We start from the raw sequence: 14,459 nt of genomic DNA, 5'->3' as shown, positions 1-14,459 counted from the left end.
GTGATGCCTTTTATTGGAACAATTATTGGAGGGCTTTATTGGAACCCAGTCACACCCATCTTTATGTTGTCTGTGGTAACTGATGACAGGACTGCATCAGGACCAGTACAAGATGAGCCTACAACATTTTTGGAGGGCTGTTTTAGCTTTATGGATCTTACACTGCTCAAATCTGGGGCCAAATGAGCATTAAAATGGCAACCATCACTCTTTGTCTTTATAAATTGGACTCCTTAAGTGTCTTATGAGTGGAATCATAGTGTATTTTTCTTTTTAGATGGGCTCCATTTCACTTAGCATAATATGTTCAAGGTTCACCCATTTTGTAGCAGGTGTCAACATTTCCTTCCTTGTCCAAATGTCATCAACAGTCATAATAGTCCAGATCTACCTCAGAATGAGAGTAAAACGATATTTCATCTATATGGTTAAAAATGATTAAAGGAAGTATTTTAGGTTATAAGCTTTAACATTTTTGAAACAGTCCCTATTCGAAGAATTGCAAAATAGGGCAGAAGGAGCAGGAGGCTTTCATAGAATAAAGAATAAAAAACAAGGAAGTAAAAAATGGAAAATATTTGATTGGCTGGGGCCACATACAAAAGGTTGTTTGGGCGAAAAGAAGCAAGGAAATTATTACAGCATCCAGAGGTGGCTTGGCTATTAGAGATTGGCTGACTGGATACGTTCTGTGTATGATCCAGCGGAGCACTTACAGGGAGACAAGAATTACATTAGATTCAGTTTGCTGACCTGGTACCGCTAAGTAGGAGCAGCTCCATCTAAGACCTAGAAAGTGATTTCAGCACTATTAACAGAAATAAAATGACTCTCAGGATAAAGTGTTTTCCTTTGTTTGTGGTCACCTCCCTATCTTCAATAAAATGTCACGTATTCCAGAAATAAATCAAAATTTGACTGGATTAAAGGAGGGGAGGTGGAATGTGAATAAGGAGGAAATGGGAACCGTCTCCAATAAAAGCCCCTGCAGGGGAATCTCACTCCAGAGCTGCGCGATCAGTGGAAGCAGGTGGAGGCCCCAGGAGAGCCTAGTGGACTTGAGGCGAGTCCACCCTGATGAAATTTCTTCTTCACGTCTCAGATTTCTCCAAAAGGCGTATTTGAGAGACAAGGTCTGCAGAATGGAGACGTTTATGAATTCAGCAAGTGTTGTCTGAGGCCATCTCTGCGCCAGGCAGTGTGTGTGCATTTAGGGGCAATGGACTGAATACTCTGTCCTGAGAGAAGTAAACTGACTTTGATTTTTACACAAAAGCTGGAGGAATGACAGGGTTTCATTTTCTTTATCGTCACAGCTTCACATGTTGCATAAGACGGTGAATGTCTCCCGTTGACTAAATCAACTTCTCAGGTTCTGCAAGGCCTCCTGCCATAGCCAGATGGGTCCAGCTGGGGGTAGAAGGGTTTGGAGCATGACAGGCAACGTCCAACAGAAATGGAATACGGCCCGTAGAGTTCAAGGTGCACTTGAAATGAACGTGTGTTTCTCAGTTGTTGAGTGAAACTGAATACGTGCACACTTTTTTTTTTTTTTACTGTTGAAACATGTCTTATTTCCATAATATGTAGAAAAATGCATCTGTAGAGTCACAAATGAACTTTATTTAGTTTATAATTATTATAATTTATTTAGTTTATAATCTCCATCATGCACTAAGTTAAGCTTCCAGGAAATTAAAAGAAAACATTTGGAAATTGATCTGAAAGAACATAATAATTGGAACAGAAATAAACAAGTCCATAACACTCATTCTGGAAATGTAATTTTCCCTAATACAATTTGTGTTAAGGATTCGTGAATTGTTCCATAACTTTCTGCTACACGTCTGTACCATATGTGTAGCAAAGAGGAACATTCCCATCCCCAGCTATGTGTACACAAGAATTTCCTATCCATGTTTCCATAGTCAGAGTTTCACTTGCTTTGCCCTGGATTCCACAGAGGACCGTCAGTGCCTAGACTCATCAAAGGACAGATTCTCAGGAAGCTTTGATCATCCTCAGTCGGATATGCAGGAGAAAAAAATGGACGCAGTGGCTCCCCAGCAGAAACTTTAGTGAATGTAAAAATATGGGATCCATCACCCACGTGATAAAAGGAAACAATTCCGATATTCATATCCAGGAAAATCCCCACTCGGTGTAACCTGGGGCTCACCTTGAGAACAGCGGAAGGCACAGTGTGGGCAGAGAAGACATCTCCATTTCTCAAACTCACAGTCCAGAAGCCAAGATCTGGAGCCAGTTGAGTCTTCCCTCGTCGACGCACAGATTCTTTGCAAACGCCCACGTCCCAGTCTTGGCTGGACCCCAAGTCCACCTCCCAGTAATGGCGGCCAGAGGTGAACAGAGGGAATCCCAGGACACAAGTTGTACGGCTGAATCTCTCAGGTCGGGACCTCTTCTTCTGCTTGAAAAACCCACAACGGACAGTTTTCAGGTCCTCAGAAATGACGAGGTACTTGTTGGCTGTGTCAACATCCAAGGTCACATCCACTGTGGAAAGAAAAATAAGCAATTACATACACTAGACACTACAATCCACGGCTTCTGAAAAGTTCCAAATGTTTCACTCACTTTCACTTCTTTAACTCTACGCTTCTTTCCTAGGCAGAAGGTTCCTGGGGAAGATTCCCTGACCTGGATTAGATCCAATTCCATGTATAGAATGAGTGATTAAAATGGAACTAGTCTTTCTGATTCATACTGGTGTTTTCTTTACACTAATTGGATTATTTGATTAAAATATTATTTCTTCTCTTCAGTACATGATATACATGAAAAAAAGAGTCCATGGGTGTTGATTTTTCTCAAAAATTTCCAGTTGACATAGACTGTCAAACTATAGACATCAAATATACATTTGAATGATGGTGATTTTATATATTGCAGAATAATTTTGAAATAGTAAGGTAATTTTTTTTTCTTCTTTTTGCATCTACTTTCTTTGTTTAGAGTTGTCAAATAGGCAACTGCATTCCACTTCTTTTTCATTCTCTGGAGCTATAGAAAAATATAAAGAAAACCTGCTAGGAGTCTTTGGATGAGATGGGTTAACTCTGGAAGTCAAGACAGAGGAAGGGATTCCCATAGACATGGCTAAGGATGTGCTGGGATCTTGTAGCAACTTAGACCCAGAACTGGATGGGGCAGTGCTCACGGGCCAGGTAAACTGGAGAAGTACTATGTGTTTTGGCAACATCTCCAACTAACCCTGTGATGAGGATGGGTGCATAGACCTGCCTGTCCTAATGTGACCATGTGCATAGAGCCCCAGGAGCCCCAGAAATAAACCCTCTGGACCAAAGGCCAATGACTTCACTTGGCTCCCTTATAATATGGTTCTTTGGGAGGTGCTCAGACTTCCTGACCATTGGAGAGAAATGGTGAAGGCTTGTCAAGTTTCTGTGACAGGTTTCACCATCATAAATACAGGGTTGCATGGAGCAAGACGGAAACTCACTCAAGAAGTAAAACAAGTGGTTACTTTCCCGATGACACTGCTGGCTGGATTGTGTATCATCGCACAATCATCACACCCCGTTCACACCCAAGGACCCATCGTAGGAGGCAGGGAATGGGTGACAGGATGAGACTGTGGCACTCTCCAATGAGCCTGGGAGGTCTGTCCTAGCATCCCGAATTAGACACGCAGCTAAGCTGTGATAATTCCCCTTTGCTCAGAATTCTGAGCCTGAATTGGGCATCTTAGGTCCAGGTCAGGGAGTGAAGCACAGGCTGCAGTGCTCAGGTCCAGACTCGGCAACAGGATTGAAACCTACAGTCACGACCGCATGCACTTTTAACATCCTTTTCCCTGGGGGGCTTGTGCTCTAAGTATTCCTTGTCCATACTCACTGTGCATAGAATCACCTGGGGCTTTTTTGTGTGTGTGTGTGCGGTACGCGGGCCTCTCACAGTTGTGGCCTCTCCCGTTGCGGAGCAACAGGCTCCGGACGCGCAAGCTCAGCGGCCATGGCTCACAGGCCCAGCCGCTCCGCAGCCATGTGGGATCTTCCCGGACCGGGGCACGAACCCGTGTCCCCTGCATCGGCAGGCGGACTCTCAACCACTGCGCCACCAGGGAAGCCCCACCTGGGGCTTTTAAACAGTGCATATCTCTGGGCCTCGCTACCTGAAGAGTTCAGATTCACTAGATGCAGGGGCCTGTTACTCAAAGTGTGGGCCATGAACCTGCTCTAGCAGCACCACCGGAGCTCAAGTCAGAAATCCGGATTCTCGGATCAGCCCAGCGTTCAAGAAGAGGAAGCTACATTTAAACTGGATGGTCAGGGAACTCATACATCCTCAAATCTGAAAAACCATGTTGTGTTGCAGTGCCACCCAAAGAAACGCAATGAGAGCCCCGTGTGGATTTTAAATTTTCTCACATGTTTAAAAATAACCATCAGGTATAATTGATTTTAATAATACATTCCGTATCCTCCAATATACCCAAATCTGATTTCCACTTGTGGCAATCGCCACGTTTCAAGGGATCAGGAGCTGCCAGTGGCCACTGGAAATATTCCTATGTGTCTAATATTGGATAGCACAGGACTAGGGCATGGCCTAAATATTATCTTTTCTTAAAAATCTACAGGTAGAACACTCTTGCACTGCTGGTGGGAATGTGAATTGGTACAGCCACTATGGAGAACAGTATGGAGATTCCTTAAAAAACTACAAACAGAACTACCATATGACCCAGCAATCCCACTACTGGGCATATACCCTGAGAAAACCATAATTCAAAAAGAGTCATGTACCAAAATGTTCACTGCAGCTCTATTTACAATAGCCAGGACATGGAAGCAACCTAAGTGCCCATCAACAGATGAATGGATAGAGATGTGGCACATATATACAATGGAATATTACTCAACCATAAAAAGAAACGAAATTGAGCTATTTGTAGTGAGGTGGATGGACCTAGAGTCTGTCATACAGAGTGAAGTAAGTCAGAAAGAGAAAGACAAATACCGTATGCTAACACATATATATGGAATCTAAGAAAAAAAATGTCATGAAGAACCTGGGGGTAAGACAGGAATAAAGACACAGACCTACTAGAGAAAGGACTTGAGGATATGGGGAGGGGGAAGGGTAAGCTGGGACAAAGTGAGAGAGTGGCATGGACATATATACACTACCAAACGTAAAACAGATAGCTAGTGGGAAGCAGCCGCATAGCACAGGGAGATTAGCTCGGTGCTTTGTGACCACCTAGAGGGGTGGGATAGGGAGGGTGGGAGGGAGGGAGACGCAAGAGAGAAGAGATATGGGAACATGTGTATATGTATAACTGATTCACTTTGTTATAAAGCAGAAACTAACACACCATTGTAAAGCAATTATACTCCAATAAAGATGTTAAAAAAAATCTACAGATGGGGGAAGCGGGGGAGGGATAAATTGGGAGATTGGGATTGACACATACACACTACTATATATAAAACAGATAACTAATAAGGACCTACTGTATAGCACAGGGAACTCTACTCAATACTCTGTAACGACCTACATGAGAAAAGAATCTAAAAAAGAGTGGATATATGTATATGTATAACTGATTCACTTTGCTGTACACCTGAAACTAACACAACATTGTAAACCAACTATACTCCAATACAAATTTTTATAAAGTCAACAGATAGTTCTTGTCTATACTTACAGGTGAGAACAATGGTTTCTTGGAAAGAATAGAAATTTCAGGTGCCAGAATTCAGCTAGTGCCCTTATTTAGTGGAGAGCTTTTGAACAGGTGCTTTTTCCAGGGCCCTTTATGGGTTGACAGTTTGTATAGATGTCTTACCTTGGAACTTCCGCATCCTTGGGTTCATCTGGAGAACAGCTCTCAGCTGGGGCTCTAACTCCTTAACCTTTGAAACCAGAGCTCCGAGCTTGAGAGCGCGCCTGAGGTCATTCTTCTGTGAGACCACAGAGCAGTTGGGGCACAATAAACCACCCCCATCAACCTCCTTCTGCAGTGAATCGAGGCACCGGAAGCAGCAGACATACCCACATTTCAGGTACATGGGGTTTTCAAGATAATTCAGGCAAACCATACATTGACTTGCTTCCTTAAAGTGTTCAGCCATGGGTCCTCTATGGGAAAAATGCACATGAGATTGGAATTTCCATGAGTTGAATCGATACTATTCCCTGGGTCACTTTTATCTTTACATGCATAGCGATTTGAAATCATTATTACTATGTAATGAAGACATAAGTACAAATATAAATGACTCATAGCCCCAAAGTTCTGATTTTTGAAATGCTGTTTGGAATGAAGGACATGATTCATCCTTGGGCTATAATTTAGGTGGTGAGAGGGTTTATACTACACCTGAGCTGTCAGATATGGTGTCCACCAGCCATGTATGGCTACTGAGGTGGGCCTCATCCATATTGAAAGGTGTTATAAGTGTCAGATGCACACTCAGTTTGGAAGACATGATTAGAAAAAGACAACATAAACGATCTCCTTGAGAACTTTCAAAAGTTGATTATAAGGAAGATAAAAATCACATGATCATCTCAATAGATGCAGAAAAAGCATTTCACAAAATTCAACATCCGTTCCTGATAAAAACCCTCATCAACAGGCTATAGAGGGAACATAACTCACATAATAAAGCTCATTTACAACCAATCTACAACCAACATAATACTCAGTGGTGAAAAGCTGAAAACCTTTCCTCTAAATTCAGGAACAAGACAAGGATGCCCGCTCTTACCACTCTATTTATCATAGTATTGGTAGTCACAGCCATAGCAATTAGACAGGAAAAAGAAATAAAAGGCATTCAAATTGGCAGGAATGTAGTTAAACTGTAGTTAAACAATTTGTTTAACTGTAGTTAAACAATTTGCAGATGACATGATACTCTGTATAAAGAAACAAAGTCTCTACGTCAAAACTAATATGAATTCAGCAAAGTTGTAGGATACAAGATTAATATACAGGAATCTGTTGTGTGTTTATGCACTAATAATGAACTACCAGGAAGAGGAAGTAAAAAAACAATCCCATTTAAAATCCATCAAAAAAATACCTGGGGGAAAATAGTATTAATGAACTTATATACAAAATAGAAATAAACCCACAGACATAGAAAACAAACTTATGGTTATCAAAGGGGAAAGGGGGGGAGGGATAAAATAGGAATTTGGGATTAACATATACGCACTACTATATATAAAATAGATAACCAACAAGGACCTACTGCATAGCACAGGGAACTATACTCAATATTCTGTAATAACCTATAAGGGAAAAGAATCTGAAAAAAATAGATATATACGTATGTATAACTGCATCACTTTGCTGCACACCTGAAACTAACACAACACTGTAAATCAACTATACTTCAATTTAAAAAAAAGAAAGAAAAAAAGAATTATTAACAGCAAAACAAAACAGCTGGGAATGATCTTAACCAACGAGGTGACAGACCTATACTCTGAAAACTATAAAACACTGATGAAGGAAATTGAAGGCGATTCAAAGGAATGGCAAGATATCCAAAGCTCTTGGACTGCAAGAATTCATATTATTAAAATGGCCATATTACTAAATGCAACCTACAGATTTAATGAAATCTTTATAAAATACCCTTGATACTTTTCATAGAACTAGAACATATAATTCTAAAATTTTATGGAACCATAAAAGACCTGAAATTGCAAAAGCAATCTTGAGAAAAAAGATAACGCTGGGGACATAACCCTCCCAGACTTCAGACTATACTACAAAGCTACAGTAATAAAAACACCATGGTACTGGCACAAAAACAGATACAGAGATCAATGGAGCAAAATAGAGAGCCCAGAAAAAGACCTACACACCCCTGGCCAGTTAATCTACTACAAAGGAGGAAGGAATATACAGTAGAGAAAAGACAGTCTCTTCAACAAGTGGTGCTGGGAAAACCAGACAGCTGCATGTAAAACAATGAGATTAGAACATTCCCTCACACCATACACAAAAATAAATTCAAAATGCTTTAAAGACTTGAATATAAGACCTGAAACCATAAAACTCCTAGAATTGAACACAGGCAGAACATTCTTTGACATAAATTGTAGCAACATTTTCTTGGATCAGTTTCCCAAGGCAAAAGAAATAAAAGCAAAAATAAAGAAATGGGACCTAATTAAACTTAAAAGCTTTTGTACAGCAAAAGAAACCATCAACAAAATGAAAAGACAACATAAGGAATGGGAGAAACTGTAACTGATACAACTGACAAGGGGTTAATATCTAAAATATACAAGTTATATAACTCAATATCAAAAACCAAAAAAACCCAATCAAAAATGGGCAGATGATCTGAATAGATACTTTCCAAAGAAGACATACAGATGGCCATCCAGAACATGAAAAGATGCTTAACAGTGCTAATCAGAGAAATGAAAATCAAAACTGCAACAAGATATCACCTTAACACCAGTCAGAATGGCCATAACCAAAAAGTCTACAAATAACAAATGTTGGAGGGGATGTGGAGAAAAGACAATACTTGTACACTGTTAGTGGGAATGTAAATTGGTGCAGCCACTGTGGAGAACAGTATGGAGGTTCCTTAAAAAACTAAAAATAGAGCTACCATATGATGCAGCGACCCCCCTCCTGGGCATATATCCAGAAAAAATGAAAACTCTAATTTGAAAAGATACATGCACACCAATGTTGATAGCAGCATTATTTAAAATAGCCAAGACATGGGTGCAACCTAAGTGCCCATCAACAGATGATTGGATTAAGAAGATGTGAATATATCTAATATAATGGAATCCACTCAACCATAAAAAAGAGTAAAATACTTCCATTTGCATTAATGTCAATGGACCTAGAGATTATTATGCATAGTGAAATACGTCAGACAGAGAAAGACATATACTGTATAGCACTTATATGTGGAATGTAAAAAATAATACAAATGAATGTTTATGCAAAATAGAAACAGGCTTGCAGATATAGAAAACAATTGTGTGGTAACCAAAGGGGAGAGGGCAGGGTGGAGGGCAGTGCTATGCGATTAACAGATAGAAATTACTATACGTAAAACTTATAAAACAACAAGGATATATTGTATACAGGGATATACACCCATTATCTTGTAATAACCTATAATGGAGGATAATCTGCAAAAATACTGAATCACTATGCTGTACCTCAAAGTAACACAATATTGAAAATCAACTATTCTTCAATAAAAAATAATTGTAATGAGGATGTTAGTGTCAATGCAAGTAAATAAAGATTAGTTTGTCTTTTAAAATAAGAAAGCTGATGTTGCAATGATTACATTTTGCCTTTTAAAATTGATTAGTTCGTTTCTCCTTTGTTTATGTGGATACTAGGAAATGAATTTATAATCACATCTGTGGGTCACCTTGGATTTCTCCTGGACAGCGCTGGTCTAGACCCACACACCCTCCAACTCCCCACCTGTCCAACCTGCATGTGGCAAAAACTCACAGCAGAACTTGAGAGGTGGAATAAGTCTGTGGCTGAAACTTCATTCATCTCTCACAGAGTCTGCCAAGCCCTGATTAGACTCAGGATAATGAAGATGTTATTATTTCTCCAACCCGAGTATTGAACATCTAAGTTCTGCCTATTCTCCCATCAGAGGCCCTTGTGCCTCCAGGTGCACATGCTGTGCTTGGGTTGAGTTGGCCTCAGATAACACTTGCTGAATTAATAAATCACTCCATTCCTGATACCTTGCTTTCTTTTTTTTTTTTTTTTTGTGGTACGCGGGCCTCTCACTGCTGTGGCCCCTCCCGTTGCGGAGCACAGGCTCCGGACGCGCAGGCCCAGCGGCCACGGCTCACGGGCCACGGGCCCAGCCCCTCAGCGGCATGCGGGATCCTCCCGGGCCGGGGCACGAACCCGCGTCCCCTGCATCGGCAGGCGGACTCCCAACCACTGCGCCACCAGGGAAGCCCACCTTGCTTTCTTATATTCGCCTTTTGTAGAAAATTGAGAAGTAAAAACAAAATCCCATAAGACAGGCTCACCTCTGCTCAACTAGGTCCAGCTGCTTCCCCTGACTGCTCAGTTCTGGAGTGAGATCCACCGAAAGGCGCTTTTTCTTAGAGGCGGCCCCTCCCATCTCACTCCCGTCCTGCCTCTCTTCATTCATCCAATCAGGTTGTGATTTAATTCTGGCATTAGTGAGATTTTTTCCCCTCCAGTCTTAAAGAGATGAACACACACACAAGAGATAATTGTATCTTGAAAGTGTTATTTTTAAACGAATATGAACCAAATTTTGCCATATTATCATTCTAGTTTAGATCTCGAGTATTCTGTCTGTTGATGATAAGAATTGGAATTAGGGTTGAAGTTAATAGAACATTGCCATCATGATTAATCCTAAAACAAATGGACTAGTTTTTTTTTTTTTTTTAATTTTTATTGGAGTATAGCTGCTTTACAATGGTGCGTTAGCTTCTGCTGTATCGCAAAGTGAATCAGCTTTACGTATACATATATCCCCTCCTTGATCTTTGAAGTAAAATCTCCCATTTTGATTAAGAGAATTAATTAAACTACTTAGGAATCGTCCCTAAAATCGAACTCCCTAGACCACAGTCATTTCTTCGAAAGAGTGTTTTCTGCATTAGTGTGAAGATGCTTGCTTAGAAGTTTGGTAAACAAGCCTCAAAACTGTCCCCTGACAATTAGAATAGCACCTTCATGGCTGACTATGTTAGTTACAAAAAAAAGGGATAGTTGCAAGTTACTATATAATATTACAATTTTTATTACTTCACAATATATATGAACTGAGATAAATTTCTTTTTAAAAATATTCAGGGGACTTCACCGGCGGTCCAGTGGTTAGGACTCTGTGCTTCCACTTCAGGGGGAACGGGTTCGATCCCTGGTCGGGGAACTAAGATCCTGCATGCTGCGTGGCTCGGCCAAAAAAAAAAAAAAAAAAAATTCAGGGCTTCGCTGGTGGCGCAGTGGTTAAGAATCCGCCTGCCAATGCAGGGGACACAGGTTCGAGCCCTGGTCCGGGAAGATCCCACATGCCGCAGAGCAACTAAGCCTGTGCACCACAACTACTGAGCCTGCGCTCTAGAGCTCGTGAGCCACAACTACTGAGCCCGCGTGCCACAACTACTGAAGCCCGCGCCCCTAGAGCCTGTGCTCCTCAATAAGAGAAGCCACTGCAATGAGAAGCCTGCGCACCGCAATGAAGAGTGGCCCCCGCTCGCCGCAACCAGAGAAAGCCTGTGCACAGCAACGAAGACCCAAAGCAGCCAAAAAAATAAATAAATTTATTTTAAAAAATTCAAAAACTGTTCCCTGAGATTTTGTGTGACTCATTAGTGATGACGGTTTAAGCAGTAGAATGTAAAATTGGGAGACTGTGGGATGGGTGTCAGGGTGGAAGGGTTTAGATTAGATTGAGGTGATTACATTACCATGGCTTTCATTTCATTTCCACACTAGTCATTTGATGGCATTTTCTGGATCCTCTCATTGTTTCACGTCCAAAGCAGCGGCACTCTCCCTAACCAGTGCTGTCCCATTCCCTCCGGGTTCTCACTTGCTGTCCCATCACCGTTCTCCCTTCCCCGTGCCCAAGCCTGAAGGTTCATTTTTGCAGACAGGAGGTTGAACCTCTGTGTCTGTTCTTGATTTGCTCACAAGGTACCTAACAATCTCCATTTTTTCTTAGATTCATAAATATAAAGCAAAAGTCCTTGTAATTCTAATTGATGGCTATGTGGTTGATTTGGGAAATGGTGATTGGGCAGCACAAAGGAGAAAAATAAGTTCAATATTTCAAAAATAATTCTGTCACATACTTTGTATTGCTTCCTGTCTTCTGTCAAAATGTTTCCTAATTAATTAGTTAACTATGATGAAGCAGGATCTGTGTTCACGTGAGTCATTAATTTAATCCTAGTTGGGAAGTTTAGGAAGATTTGTGTGTGAAAGTTTTAATGTCTGCAGAAAGAGCAGTAATAAACCAACTAAAATGAAAAAGGGCTATTTGGGCCACGTGGTCTGTCCATTTGTGAAAGGACTTACTTTTTCTCCACCATGGATGTGACCTTGGAGGTGGCATGGCCAATGCTCACCTCATCATTTCTGATGACCCGAGGAGCTTGTGATGTGAACATATCAACCAGATTCAGAAAAAGCATGATGAGAGGTTCAGCTCTGAATGATGTGCCCTTGGCTTCCCTTCATTTACCTCTGGCCCCATCACAGGGAGTTGGATATGGAACCAGCCATGATTGGCTCTCAGCGGCAACGTGGACCCAGGGGTAGTCCTCAAAGGAAAGGTGAAACTTGAATATGAAAGGTTTTCTGGATGCCACCACCTCCAGCTACTCTTGACTATCAGGTCAGGGGACGGTCTGCTTGTCCTAAAGTGACCTTGAAGCCAATAGGAGCCTCAGAAGGGAACCCTCTGATACAAGAACCAAGTAATTCACCAAATCTCCCTCATGACTCAGCTCAGTGGAAGGTGCTGGGTTGTGTCTGACAATCGAAGAAGGGTTGCCAATTACAAAAACATCTAGATCACATTTCACAAGCCCAAGTTGGCATGGAGGAAATTCTCATATCACAGGAGATATTGTGGATTGGATTATGTGCCATAACATGCATTGTATTCATCCCAGCAGGGCCACCACTGATTCTATTACCTATTAGAAGAGGCACAGAGAAGAGAGAGTGCATCCAGGGAGCCTGGCCTGGGAACCTGCTAGGCTCTGGTCTGGAATCTTGATTTTAGTGCATTACACACGCAGCCACACTCACATAATGCACATTAACTGTGGACCTTTCTTAAAGGCCCATCACAAACTTAATATAGAGTTAACATGTGCTTTAAATTAGGAATTATTTCCTGTTGTAAAGGTCAGCCAGTGAGGGAAGCTTATGCTGCAGCGCTCAGGTCCGGAGTCTGTAACTGGACCTAAGCTCACAGCAATAGCCACCAATGCCCTTTGACCACCCTGTGCCTGGGGGCCTGGGCACTGGAGTAAATCATTCATGTAGTGGCTGCCCACACTCACTGTGGATTACAACCACCTGGATGCGATTGTGGAAGAGAACCAACAAAATTTAAGGAAGATAGTTGCTCCACGCTCTTCCTCACACCTGCTGGGATTTTATAACTGTATTCCACACAATGCGGTGGAAGCAGCAGGGTGCGTACCTCATCATAGACGAGCACAGAAATCAGGGCTGGTTCGTAGACCTTTTAAGAGAAGTCGTGAGACCTAGAGATTGTCATACAGAGTGAAGTAAGTCAGAGAGAGAAAGACAAATACTGTATAACATTGCTTACACGTGGAATCTAGAAAAATGGTACAAACGAACTTGTTTGCAAAGCAGAAATAGAGACACAGTTGTAGAAAACAAACTTATGGTTACCAAGGGGGGAAAGGGAGTTGGGATGAATTGGGAGGTGGGGACTGACATATATACACTACTATGTATAAAATAGATAAATAATGAGAACCTACTGTATAGCACAGGGAACTCTACTCAGTACTCTGTGGTGACCTAAATGGGAAGGGAATCTAAAAAAGAGGGGATATATGTATATGTATGTAAAACTGACTTGCTTTGCTGTACAGCAGAAACTAACACAACACTGTAAAGCAACTATACTCCAATAAAAATTAATTTTAAAAATTGAATTAAAAAAAAAAGAGAGAGAGAGAGGCTTCCCTGGTGGTGCAGTGGTTGAGAGTCCGCCTGCCAATGCAGGGGACACGGGTTCGTGCCCTGGTCCGGGAAGATCCCACATGCTGCGGAGCGGCTGGGCCCGTGAGCCATGGCCGCTGAGCCTGCGCGTCCGGAGTCTGTGCTCCGCAACGGGAGAGGCCACAGCAGTGAGAGGCCTGCGTACCGCAAAAAAAAAAAAAAAAAAAAAAAAAGAGAGAGGATGAGAAAGTCCTGCTAAGAGAGCTCATCATGTGCCTGGAGCAATGGACAAAGGGGCTGGAACAAGGCCCTGGACAGAGGGACACAGGGAAATTTGGGGAGGATGCAAGTCCTTTGCTTCCAGCGTAGAATCACTGAAACTCTCCTCTGATGGTGTCTTGGTCTTAGCCATCAGGACCACCTGGAGTTTTCAGTATTGTCCTTAGCGCTCAGGCTGCTATAACAAAATATCACCCACTGGGAGGCTTATACACAACAGAAACTTATCGCTCACAGTTCTGGAGGTTGCAAGTCCAAGTTCAAGGCTGCAGCATGGTCCACTTTTGGTGAGAGCATTCTTCCTGTTTCGTGGCCAGCACCTAGTCCCTGCTGTTGGCAGAGGTCATGGAGAGGATGTGACCACTGGTTGACACAGGATCTTGACCTGGGCAATCAGAGGCTCCTCACCCAGTCCCCCGTCCTTGGAATATACATTCTACCCACATTTCCCATTGCTGGAGCT

The 14,459-nt window shown here is 42.0% G+C and overlaps 1 protein-coding gene across 1 annotated transcript; it reads right to left on the bottom strand.

Moving 5' to 3' along the window:
- Positions 1-1,936: 1,936 nt before the first annotated feature.
- On the bottom strand, positions 1,937-6,122 carry RFPL4A (ret finger protein like 4A). The gene is made up of 2 exons (XM_030851175.2): positions 5,837-6,122; positions 1,937-2,517 (listed from the first exon to the last, which is right to left on the bottom strand). Exons 1-2 carry the CDS (start codon positions 6,120-6,122, stop codon positions 1,937-1,939), a joined length of 867 nt encoding a protein of 288 aa, XP_030707035.1.
- Between the last annotated feature and the right edge of the window lie 8,337 nt (positions 6,123-14,459).

This window comes from Globicephala melas, chromosome 19 (assembly GCF_963455315.2).
Source record: "Globicephala melas chromosome 19, mGloMel1.2, whole genome shotgun sequence".
In the NCBI taxonomy this organism is placed as follows: domain Eukaryota; kingdom Metazoa; phylum Chordata; class Mammalia; order Artiodactyla; family Delphinidae; genus Globicephala; species Globicephala melas.
This window is presented reverse-complemented; position numbering and strand designations above follow the sequence as displayed.

Coding starts and splice junctions, on each gene's coding strand:
- RFPL4A (XM_030851175.2), bottom strand. CDS start 6,122: ATGGCTGAACACTTTAAGGAAGCAAGTCAATGTATGGTTTGCCTGAAT. Junction 2,518..5,836: donor AAGGATGCGGAAGTTCCAAG/GTAAGACATCTA, acceptor TTCTTTCCACAG/TGGATGTGACCTTGGATGTT.